The following is a 25,558-nucleotide window of genomic DNA, read 5'->3' on the forward strand; positions in this document are numbered from 1 at the left end:
CTTCCACAGCCACGTGCAGCGTTCAGCAGCGCTTACTCCCAAAGGGGGAAAGCGTGCGTAAAAGGATCGCCGCCTCGGATTCTTTTTTCCTTCCCCGCGCCGCCTCCAGCCATGCTTACCCACGCCTCGTGCCGGTGATTGGAAGGCGAGGCAGCCAGCAGCGGGTATATGCGAGAAGGGGGCGGATCAGTGCCTCCTGGAAGAGGAGGAGCGGTGGCAGCAGTGGAGGGAAGGTCATACCGCTTTATAGAAAGAGGGGAGGAGAAAAGGAACCGCTCCAATTGCCCGCTGTTTCTACTGAACCGGGCGGGGGATAACGCTCTTGATCAACCCGTTCCGCCTTTGGCGCTTTTTCTGGATTTGCTCTGCCACGCGCGGGCGCGCTTTCTTCTAATTCTTCAAAGCGTTGGAGCAGAGGGCGCCGCGGGGGGCGGGGGAGTGAGGCGTGGAGGTGAGAAAGGGAGCCGGGCGCGCGATTGGACACTCCGCGTTCTAAAGAGGCTGCTCGTTACTCAGCGTTCCGAAAGGCTCGGCCGAGCATTCCAATCCGCATCCGGCGCTTCTCTCCTCCTCCTCGCGCTCCGAAAGCTGTAACTGAACGTTCTAAGAACGCTCCCCCTCGACGCGTTCTAAGAGGAGGTGCCGTTCTTTCTTTGCTGAGCGCGCGGTGGAAACAGCCTTTTATTATTTTTTTTCCCCTTCTCTTTTCGCGGCCGCCCCCTCTCGCACGAGGAATCCGAGCAGCGGTCGTTGCAATTCCGTTTACTCCCCCCCCCGCTCCCTTTTCAGTTCCCCTTCCCTCCTCCTCCTTCTCTCCCCCTGAGCCTTTTCTTCCGCAGAGCCCAGCGGCCATGGAGGGAGTCGGCGCGCTGCTGGCCGGGTGCCCCACCGCCGGCCTGGCCGGGGGCCTGGGGGTGACTGTGTGCGCCGCTGCCGGCGGAGTTCTGCTGTACAAAATCGCCCGGAGGTAAGCCGTGCTTTATTTTAAATGCCTACATATCCCATGGAATTGCGATCGAGGCAGTAATACAAATGGTAATGTAATATAAAAGATCCGCCGCGCGGATTAAGCTGCCTCCAGGAGGCGAGCATGCTTTGGGAGGCCCAGCCAGGCAAGCTGGGCGGGGTTGCCGCCTTAAGCCTTCGGAAGGGGAGCGACCATGCTTGAGACTCGCCTCCCTTCGATTTGAACTGCCGGGATCTTCCTGCGGGAAGGCGAGTCTTTCCTCCCGCCTCTTTGCTTCTCTTGTTCCTTTTTGGGAGAGAGGAATATTTTTTTAAATGTCCGGGTTTTTTTCGGGGAGGGGGGGTGAAGTCCCGCCCCCTTCCGGAGTCAGGAACCGCTTGTAGAGAAGCGTGCCATCCGAACGGGTTTCAATGAATGTCGAGTTAGCTTTATTAAAAAAACGACCACAAAAGTTTGACAGTGATGAAAGGCGAAAGCTGTCTTTTAATTGAGGCGGAACTGACCTACCTATCTCAGTGTTGTCAGCACGGACTGGCAGGTGCCTCTCCACGCCCTACCTGGAGGCTCCGTTGGGGATTTAACGTGGGATCTTCTGCGTTCAAGGCAGATTCTAGTCTTCATGGTGCTGCATAAAAGCTGCCTTGAGTCAGACCCTTTGTCCGTCTCGCTCAGTATTCTTCTACTGTGATTCCGAGCAGCTTTCTAGGGTTTCAGCCCTTCCTAGCCATACTGATTGTACTGTATATTAAAATTTACACGGACCCGTGTTGCTCAGTGGATTTGAACCGGAGTTATGAGTGGATAAGCATATAAGGAGCGGTTTTGTTACTGAGGTTGTGATATAGGGAATCCTGCCCAAATATTGGTGGTTGTGCACAAGAAGTGACCTTACAGTATCCCTGTTCTCTCAGCTTTGTTCCATATCCAGTACAGTGTTAGAAACTCTCATATACAAGCTTGGATGTGCATCTTGAAAGCCTGCTTAAAAGTTGGGTCTAATCCAGCCTTCTGTGGTCCTTGCGATGCTTGGGACTACAACTCACATCATCCCAGCCTGTTGGCAATGCTGGCTGAGGCTGGAGGCAGTCATGGAAACTCAGATATATAAGCTAATCGCCAAATAGCACCTTAAACCTGGGTTGTGGTCACCACAATGGAATGTCTGGGCATCTTTTTCCAGTGAATTGTTATTATTTATTAATTTCATTTCTATGCCACTTTATATCTTTAAAAAATCTCAAGGTGGATTACAACACATTAAAACATCAAATCAAACAATCCAGACTAAAACAAATTCAAGCTTTAAGGAAAATATTTCAGATCCTTCTCCAGGTGACATTTTGCTTTCCCCATATTTACTTACCTACGTAATTTTTAGAGCTGTTGCATAGCAGCAGGACTCTAGGAAGCCAGTGTGGTGTAGTGGTTAGAGTGTCAGACTAGGACCTGGGAGATCGGGTTCAAATCCCTCCTCAGCCATGAAGCTCGCTGGGTGACCTTGGGCTAGTCATAGCCTCTTAACCTACCTCACAGGGCTGATTTCTAACACTGGAGGGTGTCGGGTTGGCGAAAGCCCGGCCCAACCATTGGATGCTTTGGGTAATATTTTGCTTCTGTGGATCACTGTGGACATAAGACTGCCCAGGTGGACACAAGCTTGCTTATCCCATAAGGACTTTGATTCTCAAACTGTGTGCCTTGAGAAAGAAGTTGATGAGTCTGAAATGAGTAATATGCCCTTGAAAGTTTCCTAAAGAACTTCATGTTATGGGGTGACGTACAAATGTTGTAAATACCGTATTTTTCGCCCTATAGGACGCACCGGCCCATAGGACGCACCTAGTTTTTTGGGGGGGAAATCAAGGGGAAATTTTTTATTTCCCCCCCCCCAGGTTTGCACAGCCATCCCCAAGCTAGAAGAGGGAGACGGAGCGCTCCGTCTCCCTCTTCTGCCTTCAGGGGCAGCTTCTCTAGCCTCCGTGGGGCAGCGGCTTGCCCCGCTGTACCCCGAGCTTGTGGGGCTGGCGATGGGGAAAAGCAAGCTTGCTTCTTCCCCCCAGCCTCCAGATCAGGTTGGGGAATAGCGGGGTGGTAGCGCTGCGCCTCCCCGCTGTCCGCCGAGCTTGTGGGCTGCAGGCTGCTGCCCGCAAGCCCTGCGAGCCCGCAGGACCTCCCACCGGGCTTGCAAGGCTTGCGGATAGCTTCCTGAAGCCTGGAGAGCGAGAGGGGTCGGTGCGCACCGACCCCTCTCGCTCTCCAGGCTGCAGCAAAAGCCTGCATTCGCCCCATAGGACGCACACACATTTCCCCTTCATTTTTGGAGGGGAAAAAGTGCATCCTACAGGGCGAAAAATACGGTAAATAAAACAGTCTAGAGAGTGGTCTGCTTTGAACTCCAGTGAAAGCTGACTTGGTAATTCTGCTGTTTCTGAACTAGGTAGGCGTCAGTCAGTCACTCCCAGTTGCAGCGCCATGGCAAAGTGACCTTGCTCTCAAGGGTTGTGTTTCTGTATGAGTTGCTGTTCTGGGCTTGCCTCCTTCCAGTCCTAGAATCCCAAGGTGAGCAATGTATACAGAAGCATGGGGTGGTAGGAGGAAAGTGCAGTGGTACCTCAGGTTACATACGCTTCAGGTTAAAACTCCGCTAACCCAGAAATAGTGCTTCAGGTTAAGAACTTTGCTTCAGGATGAGAACAGAAATTGTGCTCCGGCGGTGCGGCAGCAGCAGGAGGCCCCATTAGCTAAAGTGGTGCTTCAGGTTAAGAACAGTTTCAGGTTAAGTACGGACCTCTGGAACGAATTAAGTACTTAACCTGAGGTACCACTGTAGAACACTTTCTCTCAGACACACCCGTAAGAAAGATGTGGTGTAAGATTGAAATGTGCTTTCCAGTTATAATAGTTCCTTTGCTGCCAGCGGTTTAGGAAGAGTAAGATGTTCTCAATGGAACCAAGTCAGGTTTTGGTTTTTAGAGATTGTAGAGCTGGAAGGTGTACCCCAAGGTTCATCTAGGTCAGCCCCTTGCAAAAATCACAGCTAAAGAATCCATCCAACGTCTGTTTAAAAGCCTCCATTGAAGGAGAGCCCACCACCTTCCAAGGGAGTCTCTTCCACTGGTTTGCATTTTCTCTGTGTAAAGGTAAAGGGACCCCTGACCATTAGGTCCAGTTGTGGTCGACTCTGGGGTTGCGGTGCTCATGTCGCTTTATTGGCCGAGGGAGCCGGCGTACAGCTTCCAGGTCATGTGGCCAGCATGACTAAGCCGCTTCTGGTGAACCAGAGCAGCGCACGGAAACGCCGTTTACCTTCCCGCCGGAGTAGTACCTATTTATCTACTTGCACTTTGACGTGCTTTTGAACTGCTAGGTTGGCAGGAGCAGGGACTGAGCAATGGGAGCTCACCCCGTTGCGGGGATTCGAACCGCCAACCTTCTGATCAGCAAGTCCTAGGCTCTGTGGTTTAACCCACAGCGCCACCCGCGTCCCTTCTCTCTGTGTGTGGAAACACATTACTGAAAGCCACGTCCTCTGCTGTTGCATGTTTCTAATTGAATAAAGTGCCCCCTGAGAACAGTTTGGGTCTGTGCATTTTAAAAATTTTATTGTTACGAACCTGTGTTGGTCCTGTGCTAATTCAGCTGTCATTGCTTCCCATGGTGGAGGTGCCAGGACTCGAGGAAGCTAGTAAATCATAAGATAATAATCATTTCCTCACGTTCCCAAGGGCCATATTCCCTTCTGAGGGCCGCATCCTAGTATGGGTGGGGCTAGAGGCAAAAGTGGTCAGGGCAACTGATGTAGTTTCCTCCCCTTTCATCCAGCGGGCTTGTTTCTCTAAACACACCGCTCCCGATCCTCCATCCAGGCAGGCAAAATCAGAGTTCAAGGCCACATTCCAGCCAGGCAAGAACACTCAAGGAGGGTGCAGAGCAAGGCTCATGAGGATTCTTGACTTTGGAGAGGGGGGGTTCTGAGGACCAGATCATGCCACCTGGAGGGCCACCCTTTGCATACATGATAGATTACAAGCTTTACAACAGCCCTGTAAGGTGGGATGGTAGCATAGGTAGGTTGGAGGCTGAAAGGGAGAGCGGTGACTTTGAATGAGGTTCCCCTTCCGTCTGCTCAAAAGGAGGTCCGTTGATTGTTAGTCACGATGGCTGGGCTGTGCCTCCACAGTCAGAGGTAGCAATGTTTTTGAATGCCAGCTGCTGGAAACTGGAGGGGAGAGGACTTTTGTGCTAGGGTCCTGTTTTGCTGGTTTCTCACAGGCATCTGGTTGGCCGCTGTGAGAACATGATGCTGGGCTAGCCACCAACCTCGGCTCTCAGAATGGAAATTTCAAAAAATTCTAGCAAAGCAGAGCTTATTTTGTTTTCAGTCTGAAGCAGATGCTGCAGGTGAGCATTAACATTCCTGTTGTTTGACTAGGAGAATGATTAGAGGAGGCAGGCAAAAAACACACAAGTGAATGGTTTTTTTCATCAATTGCAGGCAAAGGATCAGCCTTGAGAATGTCTCTCTGGTGGAATGTGAGGAATGCCTTTCGTTTGGGGAGGAGGTCTTGTACAGCCGCTTTTCTCCATCTTCCTCCAGGGGTCATGATGACCAGACACTGCCTGAGCAGAACTTGCGAATAACATTTTAAAATGTCCACTGCCCTTTTTTTGCACGTTAATAACTACTGTCTTGCATTGCAACAGTGGCCCCCAAAGTTTTAATCCTTAAAATGCACCTCACCCCCAATTAAAAAAAAAACCACTTCTGGAATCATGTTACTCTTGCCTCTTAAATCTGGAAAAATATGTTTCCGTGTATTTCTCCATGAAATTTTTTTTTGGACACGCAGAGGTGCAGTGGATACTCTCCTCTGAGTGTAGCTGATTCTGACAAGGAAGGGTTACCCTCCCAACAGCCTTTTCAGGTAGGCTAAGTGACAGCCTGATTTGTCAAAGGACCCCCATTGAGCTTCATGGCTCTGCAGTGTTATTTCCCTTATCCAGGAGCACAGAGCACACCGTCCCCACCAAGGAGGAGACAGGGGACTCCCCTGAGAAGGAGGCTTGTTCACCAACACAGGAGCCAGATATATGGAGAAACGTGACTCAAAGAAGTAGGAGGCCCAGGGTCCACTCTGATTGTCTAGAAATACACAATCGCTTTGAGGTCCTCTCCCCTAGCATGGAAGACGAAGAGCAGACTCCATTTGAGGATCTCTCCCTCATTACAGTCGATCAGGTATATGAAGACGAGCAGCAAAGTCAGTCCTCAGGGAATGTGCAGGTGACCTTGGAACGGACAGCTCACGGAAGAACCCCGACCAAACCCAAGAGGAGGCGTGTAGTGGTGATAGGGGATTCCCTACTGAGGGGAACAGAAGCAGTGATCTGTGGGCCTGACAAGATGTCTCGGGAAGTGTGCTGTCTCCCCGGGGCTAAGATCCAAGATGTAACTGAACGACTGCAAGGAATCATAAAACCCACTGACGAATACCCCTTCCTCTTGGTTCATGTGGGAACCAATGACACTGCAAGCAATAGCCTCCAGAAGATCAAAAGAGACTACGAGGCTCTCGGCAGGAAATTGAAGCAACTAAATGCACAAATTGTCATCTCGTCTGTCCTCCCAGTTGAACGACGTGGCCCAGGGAGAGAGGGGAAAATAGTGGAAGTGAACAGCTGGCTTCGCAAATGGTGTAAACAGGAACGGTTTGGATTCTTAGATCACGGACTGCAGTTTCTTGAAGATGGACTTCTGGCAAGCGATGGGCTGCACCTCACAACGGTTGGGAGAAATGTTTTTGCCAAAAATCTCAGAAACCTCATCAGGAGGGCTTTAAACTGACTAATGTGGGGGAGGGAGACAATGCTCCTGAAGGTAGGAGTCTATCAATTAATGAAGATGATCATCCAAATGTCATAGACCAAATGGAGCAAACAGCACGCGGACCTAGTGGTGGGAGGAAAAAATCCTTAAATATGAGACACGGGGGAATGATTAATGGACTTCAATGTCTGTACACTAATGCGCAAAGCATGGGAAATAAACAAGATGAGCTTGAGCTCTTGGTACAGCAAACTAAATATGACATAATAGGCATCACTGAAACCTGGTGGGATAAGTCCCACGATTGGAACGTAATAATAGGGGGATACAATCTATTTCAGAGAAACAGACCAGACAAGAAAGGAGGAGGAGTGGCGTTATATGTCAGGGATGTGTATACCTGTGAAGAGATCCAAGATTTAGAACCTCAAAGCCAAAGTGAGAGCATTTGGGTCAAAATTAAGGGAGAGAAGAATAACAGAGACCTCATTGTGGGAGTTTACTATAGATCCCCAAGCCAAACGGAGGACATAGATGATGCCTTCCTGGAACAGATGGCCAAGCATGCAAAAGGAAGGGAGATAGTAGTAATGGGGGACTTCAATTACCCGGATATTTGTTGGACGTCAAACTCAGCCAAGAGCATAAGGTCAAACAGATTCCTCACTGGCCTTGCAGACAACTTCATTGTCCAGAAAGTGGGAGAAGCAACAAGAGGAACAGCCATTTTAGATCTGGTCCTAACCAATGTTGATGACCTGGTTAGTGGGGTAGATGTGGAAGGATCATTAGGCGCGAGTGATCATGCTCTTCTGAAGTTTACTATACAGCGGAAAGGAGCAGCCAAGCATACTAGGACTCAATTTCTTGACTTTAAGAAAGCCGACTTCATAAAACTTAGGGAAGTGCTGGGTGAGATCCCATGGACAGCAATACTTAAAGGAAAGGGAGTTCATGATGGCTGGGAGTTTGTTAAGAGGGAGATAGTAAAAGCACAACGACAGGCAATACCAATGAGACGGAAACATGGAAGGTGCCTAAAGAAGCCAGGGTGGCTATCTAAAGAACTTTTAACTGAATTAAGATTAAAAAAGGATGTGTACAAAAAATGGAAAAGGGGGGAAACCACCAAAGAGGAATTCAAACAAATAGCCAGCACGTGTAGACACAAAGTCAGAAAAGCTAAAGCACAGAATGAACTCAGGCTTGCTAGAGAGGTTAAAAGCAACAAAAAAGGCTTTTATGGGTATGTTCGTAGCAAAAGGAAGAACAAAGAAACTGTGGGGTCACTCAGAGGAGAAGATGGTGAAATGCAAACAGGGGACACAGAAAGGGCTGAACTACTCAATGCCTTCTTTGCCTCAGTCTTCTCCGATAAAGAAAACAATGCCCGACCTGAAGAATTTGGAGCAAATGATTCAGCAAAGGAAACACAGCCCAGAATAACTAAGGAGATAGTACAAGAATATTTGGCTAGTTTAGATGTATTCAAGTCTCCAGGGCCAGATGAACTGCATCCAAGAGTATTAAAAGAACTGGCAGATGTGATCTCAGAACCACTGGCAGTCATCTTTGAGAATTCCTGGAGAACAGGCGAAGTCCCGGCAGACTGGAGGAGGGCAAGTGTTGTCCCTATTTTCAAAAAGGGGAAAAGAGAGGACCCAAATAATTACCGCCCAGTCAGTCTGACATCAATACCAGGGAAGATTCTGGAGCAGATCATTAAGCAAACAGTCTGTGAGCACCTAGAAAGGAATGCTGTGATCACCAATAGTCAGCATGGATTTCTGAAAAATAAGTCATGTCAGACTAACCTGATCTCGTTTTTTGACAGAATTACAAGCCTGGTAGATGAAGGGAACGCAGTGGATGTAGCCTACCTTGATTTCAGCAAGGCATTTGACAAGGTGCCCCATGATATTCTTGTAAAGAAGCTGGTAAAATGCGGTCTTGACTATGCTACCACTCAGTGGATTTGTAACTGGCTGACTGACCGAACCCAAAGGGTGCTCATCAATGGTTCCTCTTCATCCTGGAGAAGAGTGACTAGTGGGGTGCCACAGGGTTCTGTCTTGGGCCCGGTCTTATTCAACATCTTTATCAACGACTTGGATGATGGACTCAAGGGCATCCTGATCAAATTTGCAGATGACACCAAACTGGGAGGGGTGGCTAACACCCCAGAGGACAGGATCACACTTCAAAACGACCTTGACAGATTAGAGAACTGGGCCAAAACAAACAAGATGAATTTTAACAGGGAGAAATGTAAAGTATTGCACTTGGGCAAAAAAAATGAGAGGCACAAATACAAGATGGGTGACACCTGGCTTGAGAGCAGTACATGTGAAAAGGATCTAGGAGTCTTGGTTGACCGCAAACTTGACATGAGCCAACAGTGTGACGCGGCAGCTAAAAAAGCCAATGCAATTCTGGGCTGCATCAATAGGAGTATAGCATCTAGATCAAGGGAAGTAATAGTGCCACTGTATTCTGCTCTGGTCAGACCACACCTGGAGTACTGTGTCCAGTTCTGGGCACCACAATTCAAGAGGGACACTGACAAACTGGAACGTGTCCAGAGGAGGGCAACCAAAATGGTCAAAGGCCTGGAAACGATGCCTTATGAGGAACGGCTAAGGGAGCTGGGCATGTTTAGCCTGCAGAAGAGGAGGGTAAGGGGTGATATGATAGCCATGTTCAAATATATAAAAGGATGTCACATAGAGGAGGGAGAAAGGTTGTTTTCTGCTGCTCCAGAGAAGCGGACACGGAGCAATGGATCCAAACTACAAGAAAGAAGATTCCACCTAAACATTAGGAAGAACTTCCTGACAGTAAGAGCTGTTCGACAGTGGAATTTGCTGCCAAGGAGTGTGGTGGAGTCTCCTACTTTAGAGGTCTTTAAGCAGAGGCTTGACAACCATATGTCAGGAGTGCTCTGATGGTGTTTCCTGCTTGGCAGGGGGTTGGACTCGATGGCCCTTGTGGTCTCTTCCAACTCTATGATTCTATGATTCTATGATTCTATGATCTGACCTTGTTATTCATCATCTACACTGCCTGCAAGTTTTCATTGAACTTCTGTGTTCTGGCCCTTAAATTTTGGCTCCCTGCTTGAGCTTTGTGGCCCAGGAATCAACCCCAGCCTTCGTAGTTTTGAGTAACTTTGGAATGCCGTTTGTGGGGCAAGCAGCTTTTCCCAGATAAGAGTTTAATGTGTCTTTTATCAGTGCCTTTGCCTTTCTGCAGAGTGTCCTTGAATTGTGATAAAACTCATTGCTTTTCTGGTTATAAAAATGGGTGTAGCTCTCTGGCTTTTGCATGACTGGAATATAAGCTTACTTTGCAAAGGGAAGAGTCACATCCCTTAACCGCTCACCTCTGCCTCTGGCATGTGGCCCCCAGAAGGTTACTAACAAGGGAATGTGGCCCTCAGGCTGGAAAAAAGTTTCCCCTTCCTTGTTCGAAGATATGTGGTTTGCTGGGGGTTCATTGCATGTGGGGAGGGGGTGCTAACTTCAGCTTTAAGGAAAAAATAATGTGAGGCATTGGTCTATCAATGGTTATTGCTTATATTGATGAAACAGAACCTCCATATACAAAGGCAGCATACCTCAGAACCCCATGTGCTGGTAACAGATGCAGGAGTGTAGCAAACGTTATGCAGTGCTCCTGAATTTCTTGCCCTCTCCTGGACACCATGCTTTAGCAGACAGATTTGCAGGGCCTGTGATTTGCCTGATAATCGCCATCTTGTTCAGACCAGCCACCCCCTTCTGCGTTTTCTTGATCTAAAACAGCATTGTTTTTGTTCTTAATGCGTCTGTGGCCCCGGACAGAGTAGGATCACGGAAATGGTGCCACGAGATTATCACTTCTTCGTCTGAGAAAGGCACAAGCTGATGAAATCTCCACGCTGCTCCCAGTTTGCCTGAAATGAAAGGATTGCCATACAGCCTTCATTTGAGGAAGCAGAAGGCACAAGAGAGCTGAGTAGGGGCATCTGGAGCCAGAATGGCTGATAAGGCTTGACCTCGGTGGAAACTCTTGATTGGGCCTGTTTGTTGCTTTCTGCTATTTATGAGGAAGAAAAGCCATCTCTTGGACAGCTTTCATGTAGAATCCAGTAAGATTGGCTACCGCTGTCCTGGATTTTGCTGTTGTGGTGCCTTCTAGATGTTGTCAGACGCCTTTGCATCAGCCCTGAGCAGTGTTAGAAACTCAGATATATAAGCTAGGCACCAAGTGGCTTCTTAAACCAGGGTTACAGTCAACCAAAATGGAACACCTAGTTGTCCTTTTTGGGCCAGACGGCTCAAAGGTCATTGTTCCCCCATGCGACTTTGGGGTTCCTGAAATTCATTCTGATTGTGCAGATAAAATATAATGGCTAGAATTCCACAGGATGTGTCTGAAAATGGTCATGCTGCAAGGATCCCCAGGTGGGGGAGACATCAAGTGCCATCCTGGCACCCGGGCACCTGGTAGCCAGGTGCAAAGTGTGCTGGGTGAATTTAGATTGCCGGCCCTGACCATTATCCATTCTGGCTGGAGCTGATGAGCATTGGAGTCCAGCAGTATATAGTGGTACCTCGGGTTAAGAACTTAATTCGTTCTGGAGGTCCGTTCTTAACCTGAAACTGTTCTTAATCTGAGCTCCCACTTTCGCTAATGGGACCTCCTGCTGCCGCCGCACGATTTCTGTTCTCATCCTGAAGCAAAGTTCTTAACCCAAGGTACTGTTTCTGAGTTAGCGGAGTCTGTAACCTGAAGCGTCTATAACCCGAGGTACCATGAATATATAATATTCATTAAGTGCCCTAAGGTCCCAATTTAAGCACAGTGTTAAAAACAGTTAAAATCAACTTGCTATTGCAAAAATGAGGTGGGTCCTAAAAGTGGACATCACGAGTGTCAAAAGCTCAGGGTTAAGAGGTGTGAATATATACACATATACATACACTGTTTAGCCCTTCTTAAAATAAGTTTTTAAAATAGTTCAGGTAAATTAAGTTGATTATTGTTACTGATGCTAAAAGGTGCCCCCTTCTGATAGATTGGTTGTCAGGTTTTAAAGAAAAGTTAAGAGAGCGAGTGTGCCACACACACACACACACACACACACACAGGTGTTCTCTCCTTTGAGTCTCAGGGAGAGGAAGAAGAATACCTCTTCTAAAACAATGCCGCCTGTGGCAAAAAGGGATCTGTTATTTGTGACTCCTGCAGTGCTGGGAGTTGGGACTCGATGACCCTTGGGATCCCTCCCAACTCCACAGTTCTGTGCGCCCTAATGAAAATAGTTTGTTAATTAATTCCAAGAAAGAAGGGTCTGTGACGCCCAAGCCTGCTGGTTGAGGACATGAGACCAGGCAGGAGGTATGCTTGGCTTGCATTGCAGCAGATGGCTGTCCCAAGCGTTCCTTTGGCCCCTGTTTGCATCAGCTGGGCCTTTGTGCTCTGTGGTGCTTCCGACAGCTGTAGTTCAAAGGAGCCCTTGTGCTGAAGTCATGTGGAAACAGATGGTGGAGAGGTGTGTTGGGTAAGGGGAGCGGAATTCCCATCTTGGGCAGCTGTGCATGGCGGAATTTGAAGTCTTGTTTTGCCTGGAGCAATACCTGGTACTATATTATTGCTACTACTGTTGTATTTATTTATATCCTGCTTTCCACCCAGATTGGGACTCAAGGTGACTGACACAGAATAAAACAACATGGAGTTGATGATGATGATGATGATGATAATTAATTCTGCACCGCCCTTCATCTGAGGATCACAGGGTGCTTTACAATGTAAAAACACAAAAATATATAACGTAGTAACAAACAGTACCATCCCATCCTGCACACACGGTTTAAAAGGCCATAGGCTGTTTAATTAGCCAAAGGCCTAGGAGAAAAGGAATGTTTTTGCCTGGCGGCTAAAGAAACGTAGCAAAGATGCCTTGGGGAATACCTTGCCCGCAGACACACTTTGGGTGGGAGCAACTAGATGGCAGCTTTTTAGAAAATGTAATACACTTTACACTTTACATTATGAACTGACCTGGACCCTGCAATCATAATCTGAGGCTTCTCTTCATGAGAGGCCAAAACAGAAAGCTAGAAGCATATAAAAGATAAAAGTAATTGATCTCTAATAAAATTTTAAAAATATATAAAGAAAACAAATCTATTAAAATACAATTAAAACAGCACAGCACTATTAAAAGCCCTTTCCTTAAAAACCAGTCAATTCCCAAAGGCCTTTCGGAATGAGACAGTCTTCACCTGCCAGTCGAAGGACAACAAGGAGGGAGCCAGTCAAGCTTATTTAGGAAGGGAGTTCCAGAGTCTGGGAGCAGCCACCGAGAAGGCCCTTTTTCACATCAACACCAAGTCTGTACATAAGGGTGGTGGCACTGAAGATCACACAGCCCAGGCAGGTTCATATGGGAGAATATGGCCGTCCTAATAGACTGGGCCTAAACTGTGTTGGGCTTTATAAGTCATGAGCAGCACTTTGCGTTTATAGAGAGGAAAGCTGTGCTCATGGAATAACTAACTGGCATTTGGGTCACCCATAATTTTTATTTTTATTTTGCACAGCTTGTCTCTGCATATGCACAGACCCAAATACAAAACACATGCCCCCTACTTAAATGGGGGCGGGGGGAGGAGGTAGCTTTCATTCCAGGTCAGGTCTTTGATGGTTAGTTGGTTGTCAGTGGTAGAGTATCTCCTTTGCATGCAAAATGTTCCCAGGTTCATACCTTGGCGTCTTCAGGTAGGCGTGGTGAAATCCTTGGGAGTTGCTGCCAGTCAGTGCAGACAGCACAGAGCTTGTCTAATTCAATGTAATACAATTTCTTGTGCTCCTGTCTGAGATGGCTTGTTCACATGAACAAGTCACCCACTTCTGTAGCTGCTGTGAAATAAAAGACCTTTATCATTATTATATACACACACAAGCTAGGCTTCTAAGCGCACTTTTCAAGCACCAAGGCACCATGGCCCGAAGTTTAATAAAAGAAATCCCATTAAAACATGAAAATATAAATGCACCTAATTAAAATGAACACTAAAACAGTCCCATCGAAAATATAAACACTCACAGTTAAGATATGCAATTTAAAAAATCCATTATATATATAACAATCCAAGGTAAAATTATGCAGTATAAAAGTCATTTTGAAACAACACAGCAATTAAAACAGGTTGAGTGAGCAAGGGAATGTCTGTGTGAACAAGTCTGTCTTCAAAAGCCTGTTCTTAGACTTTTGCTTATCTTTTTTTTAAAAAAAACAAAGCAAATGACCAGGGACGCGGACTTAGAAAAAATATTGGGGGGGCCCGGGAAAGCTCATGAATAATAAATAAGCTCATGAATATGCAAATAGAGTGGCTCCGGCCCTAAATAGGGCAAGCCACGCCCCCCCAGCCAGCCGATTGGCTGGCTGGGAGGTGTGGCCAGTCGGGATTCCCCTGTTCTCGCGGGATTTCCGGCAGTGCCTTGGCAGCCGGGGCTCTCCGATTAGGGCGCGCGGCTGGCTGGCTGGCGAAGGAGCAGGTGCGGAGGAGGCGGGGGACGGCGGCGGCGCTCTACTGGAAGGGCGCCCGCCCGAGATTATTGGGGGGGCTGAGCCCCCCCAAAAATTTTTTTGAGGGGGCTCGAGCCCCCTCAAGCCCCATGGAGTCGGCGCCTATGCAAATGACTCTCCCTCTGTCCAAAAGGGTTAAGCCCAAACAGCTGCTCATTTTGATGGCAAGTGTTTCATTCCAGTGCATAGACAGGCAATCCTTTTCTATTGAAGTTCTGCTTTTCACTTGTGGCTCTGCACACTTAATGTTTACAGCTGCCCCGTTAAGCTCTCTGGCTTCGGGCAGCGAATTCTTCCCTTCCCAGAAAAATATGATGGGGAAATCCCAGCCATGGGCCCAGGCCTCACTGGATTGGACATCTCCGGCTTTTCCATTTTCAGGGTCTCCATCTTACTTTTCTTTTTTGGCGGGAAAGGGGAAAATTTGGTCTGTTGCCTGGTAAAGAGAGGTGGGAGGATCTTGTGGTTGCAGTACTGTCCCGAATTGCTTCCAGGTCAACCTGCAAGCGTTTCTGGGGGTATGCCAAGCAACCGCAAGGTGCTTGCTTCGTAACCCTAGAAGTTGAGGTCTTCTAACTGCTTGCTGATGCTCAAAGGGATGCCCTGTGTTTGCTGTGTACCATGGTGGAGGTTGAAGCAAATTGAGGTTGCCTAGCAACCACAGGACATGACCTTTGAAAGCCTGCAGGAAGTGATTAGAAGGCAGTGTCTTGTGGTTGCTAGACAACCACTATTACTATCCTTATTATTATTAATAAAATCTTTAATCTCATTTTCTTCCCCCACCAGGTGGGCCTAAAGCAATTCCCGCTGTTAAAAAAAGCAAAACAGCAACAGCGTACCTTTGAGCAGGAATTAAAAGTTTGTATCTTAACTAGGTCCTACTCAGAGTAGGCCCATTTGAAAATAAGGAACCCAAGTTAGTCATGCCTGTTAACTTTAAGATGGGTCTACTCTGAGGAGGATTAGCTTTTGGTTAATGGCCATGAGTAACATTAGGTCCGTTTGAGGAGAATGTAGTTGGGTTTGGCCTAATTTGCATATAAACAAGCGTATAAAAAGAGTATATCAAACTGCGGGTATTATTATATGATTCTCTAAGCCAAGGGTGGGGAATCTCAGGCAAATGAGACTAATGTGGCCCTCGAGGCTGCTCTTGTCTGGCCCTCGGAAATCTCTCCAGAACCCTCTCTGGCCCTGCTTCATAACTTCCTTGCTATGTTTTTGCCTGACTGAAATGTGTCACATTGGGCCTCCTCCTCCCAGGGCCCAGTGTGATGTATACTTTTTTTTTTAATGCTGTTCCCCACAGGAAGAAACCCACCCACATGACCGTGAATTGCTGGTTCTGCAACCAGGACACCGTGGTTCCGTACGGGAACCGGAACTGTTGGGATTGCCCCAACTGCGAGCAGTACAATGGCTTCCAAGAGGTATGTTTCAAGAGTGGCACCTTGTAAAGCCTCTATGACGAGATGAAATGGCGGTCAAGGGCCAAAGCAAGCTGGGTTGCCTCCAACTGAGGCCACATTCACATCATGTGTTTAAAGCGCTATGATACAGTGGTGCCCCGCAAGACGAATGCCTCGCAAGACGGAAAACTCGCTAGACGAAAGAGTTTTCCGTTTTGGAGGTGCTTCGCAAAATGAATCTCCTATGGGCTTGCTTTGCAAGATGAAAATGTCTTGCGAGTTCCTGCGGGGTTTTTTCCCTCCCCCCCTTTTTCTAAGCCGCTTATCCGCTAAGCTGATAAGCCGCTAATAGTGCTAATCTGCTAATCCGTCAATGGGCTTGCTTCGCAAGACGAAAAAACCGCTAGACGAAGAGACTCTCAGAACGGATTCTTTTCGTCTTGCGAGGCACCACTGTACCACTTTAAACCATCATGGCTCCCCCCCCCCCCAATTTTTAAAATATAGTTTTTTAAATGTGCTGAGAGCTGTTAGGAGGTCTCCTGTTCCCCTCATGGAGCTACAATTCCCAGCATTCTGGGAATTATAACTGTGAGGAAAATAGGGTCTCTTTACCCTTAATAAACTACAGTTCCCAGGATTTTTTGCCTAGGGGGACCATGACTGTTAAAGTGAAGTAATAGCGCTTTAAATATATGGTGTGAATGTGGCCGAAGTTTTGCTCCAGAGTAGACCCATGGAAATTAATGGCCCTAAGTTAGTCATAGTCATTGCTTCCAGTGAGTCTGCTCTTGAGTAGGGCTAGCCTTGGGTACAAGCCCAGTGCCAACTCAGGTACATATGTCTGTTCGATATTGGTGTGTATTAATTTATGAATCCCCTTTTACATCTATCTATCATCTATCTATATCTATCTTAATTTCATTACATTTATATCCCACCTTTTTTCTCCCGAGAGGAGCTCAAGATAGTGCACACACCCTTCTCCCCGTCTCCGTTTCATCCTCACAGCATCCCTGTGAGGTAAGCAAGGCTGAGTTCACCTGACCCCATCTGTATATGCTTGCTGTGCCTCTTCATTCTGCAGAATGTTACAAGGCGCCACATAATACAGTGGTGCCCCGCAAGACGAATGCCTCGCAAGACGGAAAACCCGCTAGACGAAAGGGTTTTCCGTTTTTGAGCTGCTTCGCAAGGCGATTTTCCCTATGGGCTTGCTTTGCAAGACAAAAACGTCTTGCGAGTGTTCCGATTTTCCCCCGCTCCCCCCTTTTTTCTAAGCCGCTAAGCCTTTAATAGCCGCTAAACCGCTAATAGCGCTAAGCCGCTAATAGGGTTGCTTCGCAAGACGAAAAAACCGCTAGATGAAGAGACTCAAGGAACGGATTAATTTCGTCTTGCGAGGCACCACTGTATTCATTCTGCATTTATAAGGAATCCATCCTTTAGCGTGGCAACACCCACACTTTGGAACTCCCTGCCTATTGAAACCAGGGAGGCGCCTTCACTGCACTCTTTTTTTTTAGGCCAGCCTACCCATACATGATTTTACCTTCCTAAAATCTGGATTTTAGGTTATCATTGATTTTAATTATTATTCTTTATTGAATTTATATACCTCCTTATACCTGGGGGTCTCAGAGCGGTTTACAGAACAAAATCAGATCTAAAACCATAAAATACATAATAAAAATAAAAACAACAACCCAATAGCCCCTCCCCACAAAAAAACAACAACAACACATTTTAAAAGGGCATAGGGTGTAAATCAGATCAACCAAAGGCCTGGTTAAAAAGGAATGTTTTTGCCTGGTGCCTAAAGGTGTATAATGAAGGCGCCAGGTGAACTTCCCTGTGGAGAGCATTCCACAGATGGGGAGCCACTGCAAAGAAGGCCCATTCTCGTGTTGCCACACTCTGGACCGCTTGAGGAGGAGGCACAAGATAATTATTTTTGAAGATTTTAAATAGTTGCTTTTGATGGATCATTTCATTGTGTTAATTCATTTTGTAAACCACTTTGAATCTCTCTGGGTGTTTTTTTACCATCAAGAGGTATAATACTGTATACATTTTATGAAGTTAAATCCATCTGTACTTTACACATTACTGTGAATTGGTTCCTCAAATAATCTCTGGTACAATTTTTATCCATCTTCCATACAAGAGAAGCGGACTGTTGCCCTCTCACTCGGTTCTGCCTTAATTGGATCTCGCCAGTTTTCCCGTAGGTCCTCCGGTTGGCGAGACTCATGAAACCAAATGCCCCAGTTACTCTTATGAATTGACTTTGAAAGATCCCTACTGGATCATCAGATCAGAAGGCCCATCTAGTCCAGCATCCTCAAAGTGGCCAGGCAGGTGCCTATGGAAAGCCCATAAGCAGTGCAGTGGTGCACTCCCCACTTGAGAACCACAGCAACTGGTTTTCAGAAGTTTACCGCCTCTAGCCCTGGAGGGTAGTACACAGCTGTCATGGCAAGCAACCACCAATAACCCTAGCAGTGAGAGTTGCTAGGACTTTAATTAAGGTTTGTTTTGTGGCATACCACTTGTGGGTTTTCCAAACCACGAGCCTGGGTTTGGCCGTGATGCTAAACCCAACTGTTTCTTGGCTCACAATAGCAAGAGGAGCAAAGAAGAAGGGCGGGTTATAAACTTAAAACAATAATTTGAAATGGTAACACATAACTTCCCAAGGTTGCTTTTGTTGGCCATTAAAAATGAAGAGTATCTCAGGGTGCAGATAAATCTATGGATTTTGCCGCCATTTGTTACTTTCGTGGCTTTGCTTTGCTTTGCATTCATAATATTTTGTATTTTTTTTATCCCCCCCCCCAATTATTTTTATTGATTTTCCAATTTTTAACCCAATTATACAGATTTCTGGGTCTTCTTAAGAGCTTGGTGCCCATGGGAAGGTCCCTAACCATAGGACCAGGGGTAAACTCTGGCCCTCCAGATGTTGTTGGGGCTGGAGTTCCATTTGACAACAGCAAGAAACAGTATCTTCATCTCAGTATTGTGGAATGAGATTCAGCAGGTGCCTTCTGTCACAACTTTTAAATGCCTGCCGAAAACTTATATTCTATTAGGCTTATGCAGGCAGTTAAGAATCCATCTTTTCATTGTAGGTAGCTGATTTCTGATTTTAACTCTTTAATGTGTTTTTTATTGTATGGTGGCCCACAAAAGGGCCTTCTCTGTGGCAGCCCCTAAACTGTGGAGCTCCCTCCGCACAGAGGTGCATCTGTCACCTTCATTATACAGCTTTTGACATTTGAGGTGTAAATTTTTAGGACCTTCCTTATTTCTGTAACTGTTGTTTTAAAGTGTTTGTAATATTGTGCTCTAATGTTGTGTGTTAATGTAACCTGCCCTGGAACCACAGGCTGCAGGTAATAAAAATTAAAGCAGTGTACAATTGTTGTGAACTGCTCCAATTAAAAAAAAATGAATAGCAGTGTATAGATATTTTTAAGAATAAATAAAATCAAAATGTTGTAGAGCAGCAGGAAGGAGACTGGAGTAACCAATGCCTCCCCTTTTGATCCCTCTTGGCAGAATGGAGATTACAACAAGCCGATCCCAGCTCAGTACATGGAGCATCTGAACCACGTTGTCTCTGGGGCCGGCGCCTTCTACGACCCCACCAAGCCCCAGCAGTGGGTGAGCAGCCAGGTCCTTCTCTGTAGGAAGTGCAACAACCATCAGACCACGAAGATTAAGCAGCTGGCGTCCTTCACTCCCCGGGAGGAGGTATGAACTGATCTCGGGACTCAGAGCAGCCCTTCATTTTAAGCTTCTGGTACTTAACCTTCCCTAGGGCCATAAACCCACAAAAGGGGAAGCTCGACCCAGGAGGCAAATGTGACCCTCTGGATCTTAGGAAACGAACCTTTTGTAGTTGTTTACATCGTTCTATTTCATGTACACACCATACTTTTAAATGTATACATTTAACGTCCCCGCCAAAAATTGTGGGAGCTGTAGTTTGTGTGTGATTTCTTTCATAATAATAATAATAATAATTTTTTTATATCCTGCCCTCCCCAGCCAAAGCCGGGCTCAGGGCGGCAAACAACAATAAAATAGTGCACCATTCTAAAAACATTTCATTATTAAAATCAAATTGATGGCAACCATTAAGCTAAATTTCTGTGAAGATTGCCAAAGGAGGGAGTCAGGCTGCGCCCTGACCAAAGGCCTGGTGGAACAGCTCTGTCTTGCAGGCCCTGCGGAAAGACGTCAAGTCCCGCAGGGCCCTAGTCTCTTGTGACAGAGCGGTCCACCAGATTGGAGCCACAGCCGAAAAAGCCCTGGCTCTAGTTGAGTCCAGCCTAACTTCTCTGTGGCCTGGGACCTTCAGGATGTTTTTATTTGAAGACCGTAAGTTCCTCTGTGGGACATACCAGGAGGGGCGATCCCGTAGGTACGAGGGCGGTCCCGTAGGTACGAGCCGTATAGGGCTTTAAAGGAAATTTCCTTTAAAGGAATTTCATGGAAAACTTACAATTCAGCGACTGATTAAAATAAAGAGTAAACAATACAATTGCATTAAAATTACACAAAAAAGGATGCAGCTTTACATTGCTGCATTCACACTCCCTCAGAAAAATAATTATTATTGATATTGGGGTGGAGGTAGAAACATGACCTTTCCTTGCTTTCCTTTTTTCCCTAAGGATTTGCTTTGTTAATAACTATCAAGATGTTGTCCTCAATGTCTTACGGTATTCTCACTTGAAATTGAAAAGTTACTAAGAACGCCAAAGAGTAGCCCATTTCACAGGAGGCTTTTGAATATTGTTATCATCATTTTATCTAAAATGAATTTTAGTTCATGAATCTAAACTCTGACTGCATACATCTGCACCATACATTTTGAGCTTCCCCTACCAAAAAAAAATAATAAAAAAATCTTAGGGAATGTGTTCTTCCTGTCAGAGCTGCAATTCTCTGCACACTTGAACTACAGTTCCCAGGAGTCTTGGGGAGGGAGAAAGCCATGTTCTTTAAATGCATGATGTGTATACAGCCACAGTCTGAATTTGCAACTCCCTGCAAGTGTCTTCTGCTGCTGCTGCCTTGTCGTCCTACCCCCTTTGTCTCTATTACCTTCCCCCACCCCTGCTTTTTCATGTGTTACTGCCTTCCCCACTCCAGGTGGTGACATCTTTGAAAATGCCTGCCCCACTTATTTCAGGTGTCATGGCAACCAGGATAGCAATGGCAAGACACAGGCCGGCTTTCCCCATCCATGACTTAACACAAGAAGCTTTTTGTCTGGTTGGAGGGTGCCTTGAGGGAAAGTGAGCTTGCATGGCTATGCACATGGGGAACCTTTTCCCCCTTAGTTGAGTTTCTGGGGGACGTATGATTGAGAGGGAACTGAATCTAATGCTGGTAGTTCTTAGGCCACGTTCACACAACACATTTTAAAGCACTATGATAATAATAATAATATAATTTATTATTTATACCCCGCCCATCTGGCTGGGTTTCCCCAGCCACTCTGGGCGGCTTCCAACCGAATAATAAAAACAATACAGCATCAGACATTAAAAACTTCCCTAAACAGGGCCGCCTTCAGTTGTATTTTAAAAGTAAAATAGTTGTTTATTTCCTTGACATCTGCTGGGAGGGCGTTCCACAGGGTAGGCGCCACTACTGCTTTAAACAGCTGTAGCTTCCCCCAAAGAATCTATTTGTTAAGGGAGTTGAGAGTTGTTAGGAGACCCCCGTTCCGCTCACAAAGCAAAAATTCCCAGAGTTCCTCGGGAAGAGGGTTTTATGGTTAAGCCATTCTGGGAATTGTCCCTCTGGGAGGGGAATAGGAGCCTCTTAACAGGACTTAGAACTCTTTAACAAGTAACAGCTCCCATAATTCTTTGGGAGAAACCATGGCTGTTTCAAGTGGTATCATAGTGCTTTAAATGTGTGGTCTGAATGGGGTCATGCTTGTAACTTGGTAGAATGTTGCTCCCTGTGTTGTATACAATAAGACCCAGCAGAAAAATATTGATCCGTCAGTGAAATTTAAAATGGCCCAGGACAGTGGTTCACAAACTTTTTCTCTGGGCCACACTTTCAGAATAAAAATTTGCTCGTACCACCCTGAATTTTTTTATTGATAAGAAATACATTGGAAAACAAAAAGAAACAACTCCTAGCCCTGATTGATTTATAACATGGAACACAACTACTTCATAACATGACCATGGGACATCCAGAAAATATAAATCAATGCAGCTACATAAGAATATAGATTATTCCCAGAATATAATTATAAACGAGCCTCTTACGTATGTATCATAATAATGTATACATGAAATTCATACTTATTTAGTCATGTTCTGGATCACAACTAGGAATGTCCTCAAGTTTCACTTGATACTCTTGCTTTCTTCTTGAAAAGATAGCTGTCCCTTTTCTGCAAGAAAATAATATTTTTATACTATACCATACTTCACCACACTGAAATATTCAAATGTTTCCTTGAGTGTCTTTGAATCTCTCTGCCACACCAATGTGGTGTGCCACACCTTTTGAGAACCACTGGCCTAGGAGTTTAAAAAGCCTGAGAGGGTGAGGATCAAGGCTTTATTTTCCAGTCGGAACTCACCAGAACTCAGTTCCAGCACCTCCCAGGTGGGCGCCATTGCCATTACAGTGGTACCTCGGATTAAGAACTTAATTCGTTCTGGAGGTCTGTTCTTAACCTGAAACTGTTCTTAACCTGAGGTATCACTTTAGCTAATGGGGCCACTGCGCCGCCGGAGCACGATTTCTGTTCTCATCCTGAAGCAAAGTTCTTAACCCAAGGTACTATTTCTGGGTTAGCGGAGTCTGTAACCTGAAGCGTCTGTAACCTGAAGTGCCTGTAACCCGAGGTGCCACTGTATAAGAGAACAAGGGAGGCGTTCATGGTGAGTTCCGGCACCCTCTCGTTCTAGAAAAACAGCCCTGGTGAGGATGTTTTCTGCCTGGTACCGATGTTCCTCTCTTCTGCTTTGTCTCTAACAATGAAATAGCAGAGATACTCATGAAACGGGAGCATGTGTCTGGTGCTCTTTTTCTGGTGGGGATTGAAGCCGGAAGTGTCTCTGCATGCAGAACTCCTCCTCTCCCGGCTAAGCTTCTGCTCCTTCTTCCGGGCAGGGCAAGTACGACGAGGAGATTGAGGTGTACAAGCATCACCTGGAGCAGACCTACAAGCTCTGCCGCCCTTGCCAGGCCGCAGTGGAGTACTACATCAAGCACCAGAACCGGCAGCTCCGTGCCCTGCTGCTTCGGCACCACTTCAGCCACCGGAAGACAGACAAGACCTACATGCAGGTGAGGGAGAAGGAACAGGAAGGAACGGCTGTTGATTGGGGGTGGGTGGGGCATAGCACTTGGGCAGGAAGTGACAGCTGTTCATTGGGCAGGGCGTCATGTTTGCATGGGCTGTGGGAGCAACAAAGGGTGCTCATCAATGGTTCCTCTTCATCCTGGAGAAGAGTGACTAGTGGGGTGCCACAGGGTTCTGTCTTGGGCCCGGTCTTATTCAACATCTTTATCAACGACTTGGATGATGGACTCAAGGGCATCCTGATCAAATTTGCAGATGACACCAAACTGGGAGGGGTGGCTAACACCCCAGAGGACAGGATCACACTTCAAAACGACCTTGACAGATTAGAGAACTGGGCAAAAACAAACAAGATGAATTTTAACAGGGAGAAATGTAAAGTATTGCACTTGGGCAAAAAAAATGAGAGGCACAAATACAAGATGGGTGACACCTGGCTTGAGAGCAGTACATGTGAAAAGGATCTAGGAGTCTTGGTTGACCACAAACTTGACATGAGCCAACAGTGTGACGCGGCAGCTAAAAAAGCCAATGCAATTCTGGGCTGCATCAATAGGAGTATAGCATCTAGATCAAGGGAAGTAATAGTGCCACTGTATTCTGCTCTGGTCAGACCACACCTGGAGTACTGTGTCCAGTTCTGGGCACCACAATTCAAGAAGGACACTGACAAACTGGAACGTGTCCAGAGGAGGGCAACCAAAATGGTCAAAGGCCTGGAAACGATGCCTTATGAGGAACGGCTAAGGGAGCTGGGCATGTTTAGCCTGGAGAAGAGGAGGTTAAGGGGTGATATGATAGCCATGTTCAAATATATAAAAGGATGTCACATAGAGGAGGGAGAAAGGTTGTTTTCTGCTGCTCCAGAGAAGCGGACACGGAGCAGTGGATCCAAACTACAAGAAAGAAGATTCCACCTAAACATTAGGAAGAACTTCCTGACAGTAAGAGCTGTTCGACAGTGGAATTTGCTGCCAAGGAGTGTGGTGGAGTCTCCTACTTTGGAGGTCTTTAAGCAGAGGCTTGACAACCATATGTCAGGAGTGCTCTGATGGTGTTTCCTGCTTGGCAGGGGGTTGGACTCGATGGCCCTTGTGGTCTCTTCCAACTCTATGATTCTATGATTCTATGTGTTAGCCGCCCTGAGCCCGGTCTTGGCAGGGGAGGGCGGGTTATAAATAAATTTTATTATTATTTATTATTATTACATCACAGTTTAGCGTTACATGCAACTTGGGCCACATAACCTTTCCAGTGGTTTAGAAGCCTACCTAGAATGCAGGCATTTCTTGCCTGTTGGCTCAGAAGTTGCCAAGAGAACCAGCTTGATCCCGCACAGTTGTGTTCCCTTCCATGTAGGTATAAAGACAACTCACACAGCCCGCGCTGTAATCTTGTGATTCTGAAGGTTCTTCTCTTCCCCTGCAGAGTTTTTATGCTGCGGCTTCGTCCACCAACACAGCCACAACCACACCAGCCCAAGTGATTGCTCTCCGGTTCCTGGCCTTCCTTAGCTGCGTTGTTCTCGTCACGATGGCCTTGTACGGGTCGGGCAACCCGTTCTCCCCTGAGCATGCAACTCCTCCTTCTCCGGCAAGCCCTGGGCCAGCGAGGAACGACACTGGCTCATCGCCACCAGCAGTGCCACCACCGGGCAATGGCACTCTACTGGAAGTCCTCAGCTGGCAGGAAGTGATCCGGCTGTTGCCAGAGCAAGTCGTGGAGACTCTGAGAGTGGCTTGGTCTTACGGGAAGAACCACCAGATTGCGGTGGTCGTCCTTGGTCTTCTGACGTGCTCCTTAGCCATGCTGCTGGCTGGACGGATTAGGTATGGGGGATTTTTGGGTGGGTGTTAATTATTTTATTCATGGCATTTATGTACTACTTAATTATAAATTATACATTTTATGAAATAAGGTTCCCAGACATGTAGAATGTTGATGTGTGTTTTAATCTTTTTTAAAAAATTTATTGCCAGTTTTTATCTATTTAATATTTTCAAATTGTTGTCTTTATTGATAATTTTACTGCTTTATTCTCTTCGAAAACCGCTTTGACGGTTTTGTAAGCCATGTGTTTAAACTTTATGAAATAAATAAGCGTTTCTAAGCATTGTATGTAGAAGCCATACAGAGAAGAAAGCAGCAATAACAAAATCACCATAAAACCATAAAATGCTCACCTTTTAAAATCCCTGCTAGAGTCAGACAGCCACATACCTGAAGTTCCTTGTTAACTTTTTAAAATGGAAACAGGTTTTGTTTTCTTCTCTGCATTGCAGCTTGTGCAGTCTTTTTTTACTAGATTTTCTACCTGGCTGTGTGTCTTTGCAGCTGCAGTCAAAACTGACTTTTGCAAAGTTCGTTGGCGTGTTACTTACGTTCAAAAAAGGAAACGCATCTGTAAATCAAACAC

General features: G+C 46.4%; 1 protein-coding gene across 2 annotated transcripts in view; it reads left to right on the top strand.

The window, feature by feature from the left end:
* Window positions 1–25,558, top strand: part of TMEM201 (transmembrane protein 201) — a 51,596-nt gene continuing 26,038 nt past the window's right edge. Inside the window, exons 1-5 of one of the 2 annotated variants that reach the window (XM_082230054.1) lie at window positions 1–967; window positions 15,689–15,809; window positions 19,353–19,547; window positions 22,950–23,126; window positions 24,571–24,971. In XM_082230054.1, the coding sequence (XP_082086180.1) occupies window positions 852–967; window positions 15,689–15,809; window positions 19,353–19,547; window positions 22,950–23,126; window positions 24,571–24,971 (1,010 nt within the window). In that variant the 5' untranslated portion in view covers window positions 1–851. Of the gene's footprint in view, window positions 968–9,899; window positions 10,924–15,688; window positions 15,810–19,352; window positions 19,548–22,949; window positions 23,127–24,570; window positions 24,972–25,558 lie in introns of those variants that run through there. The other variant, XM_082230055.1, reaches the window with a different exon arrangement.

The sequence above is a fragment of the Podarcis vaucheri genome, assembly GCF_965113315.1.
Source record: "Podarcis vaucheri genome assembly, chromosome: 7".
Classification (NCBI taxonomy): Eukaryota; Metazoa; Chordata; class Lepidosauria; order Squamata; family Lacertidae; genus Podarcis; species Podarcis vaucheri.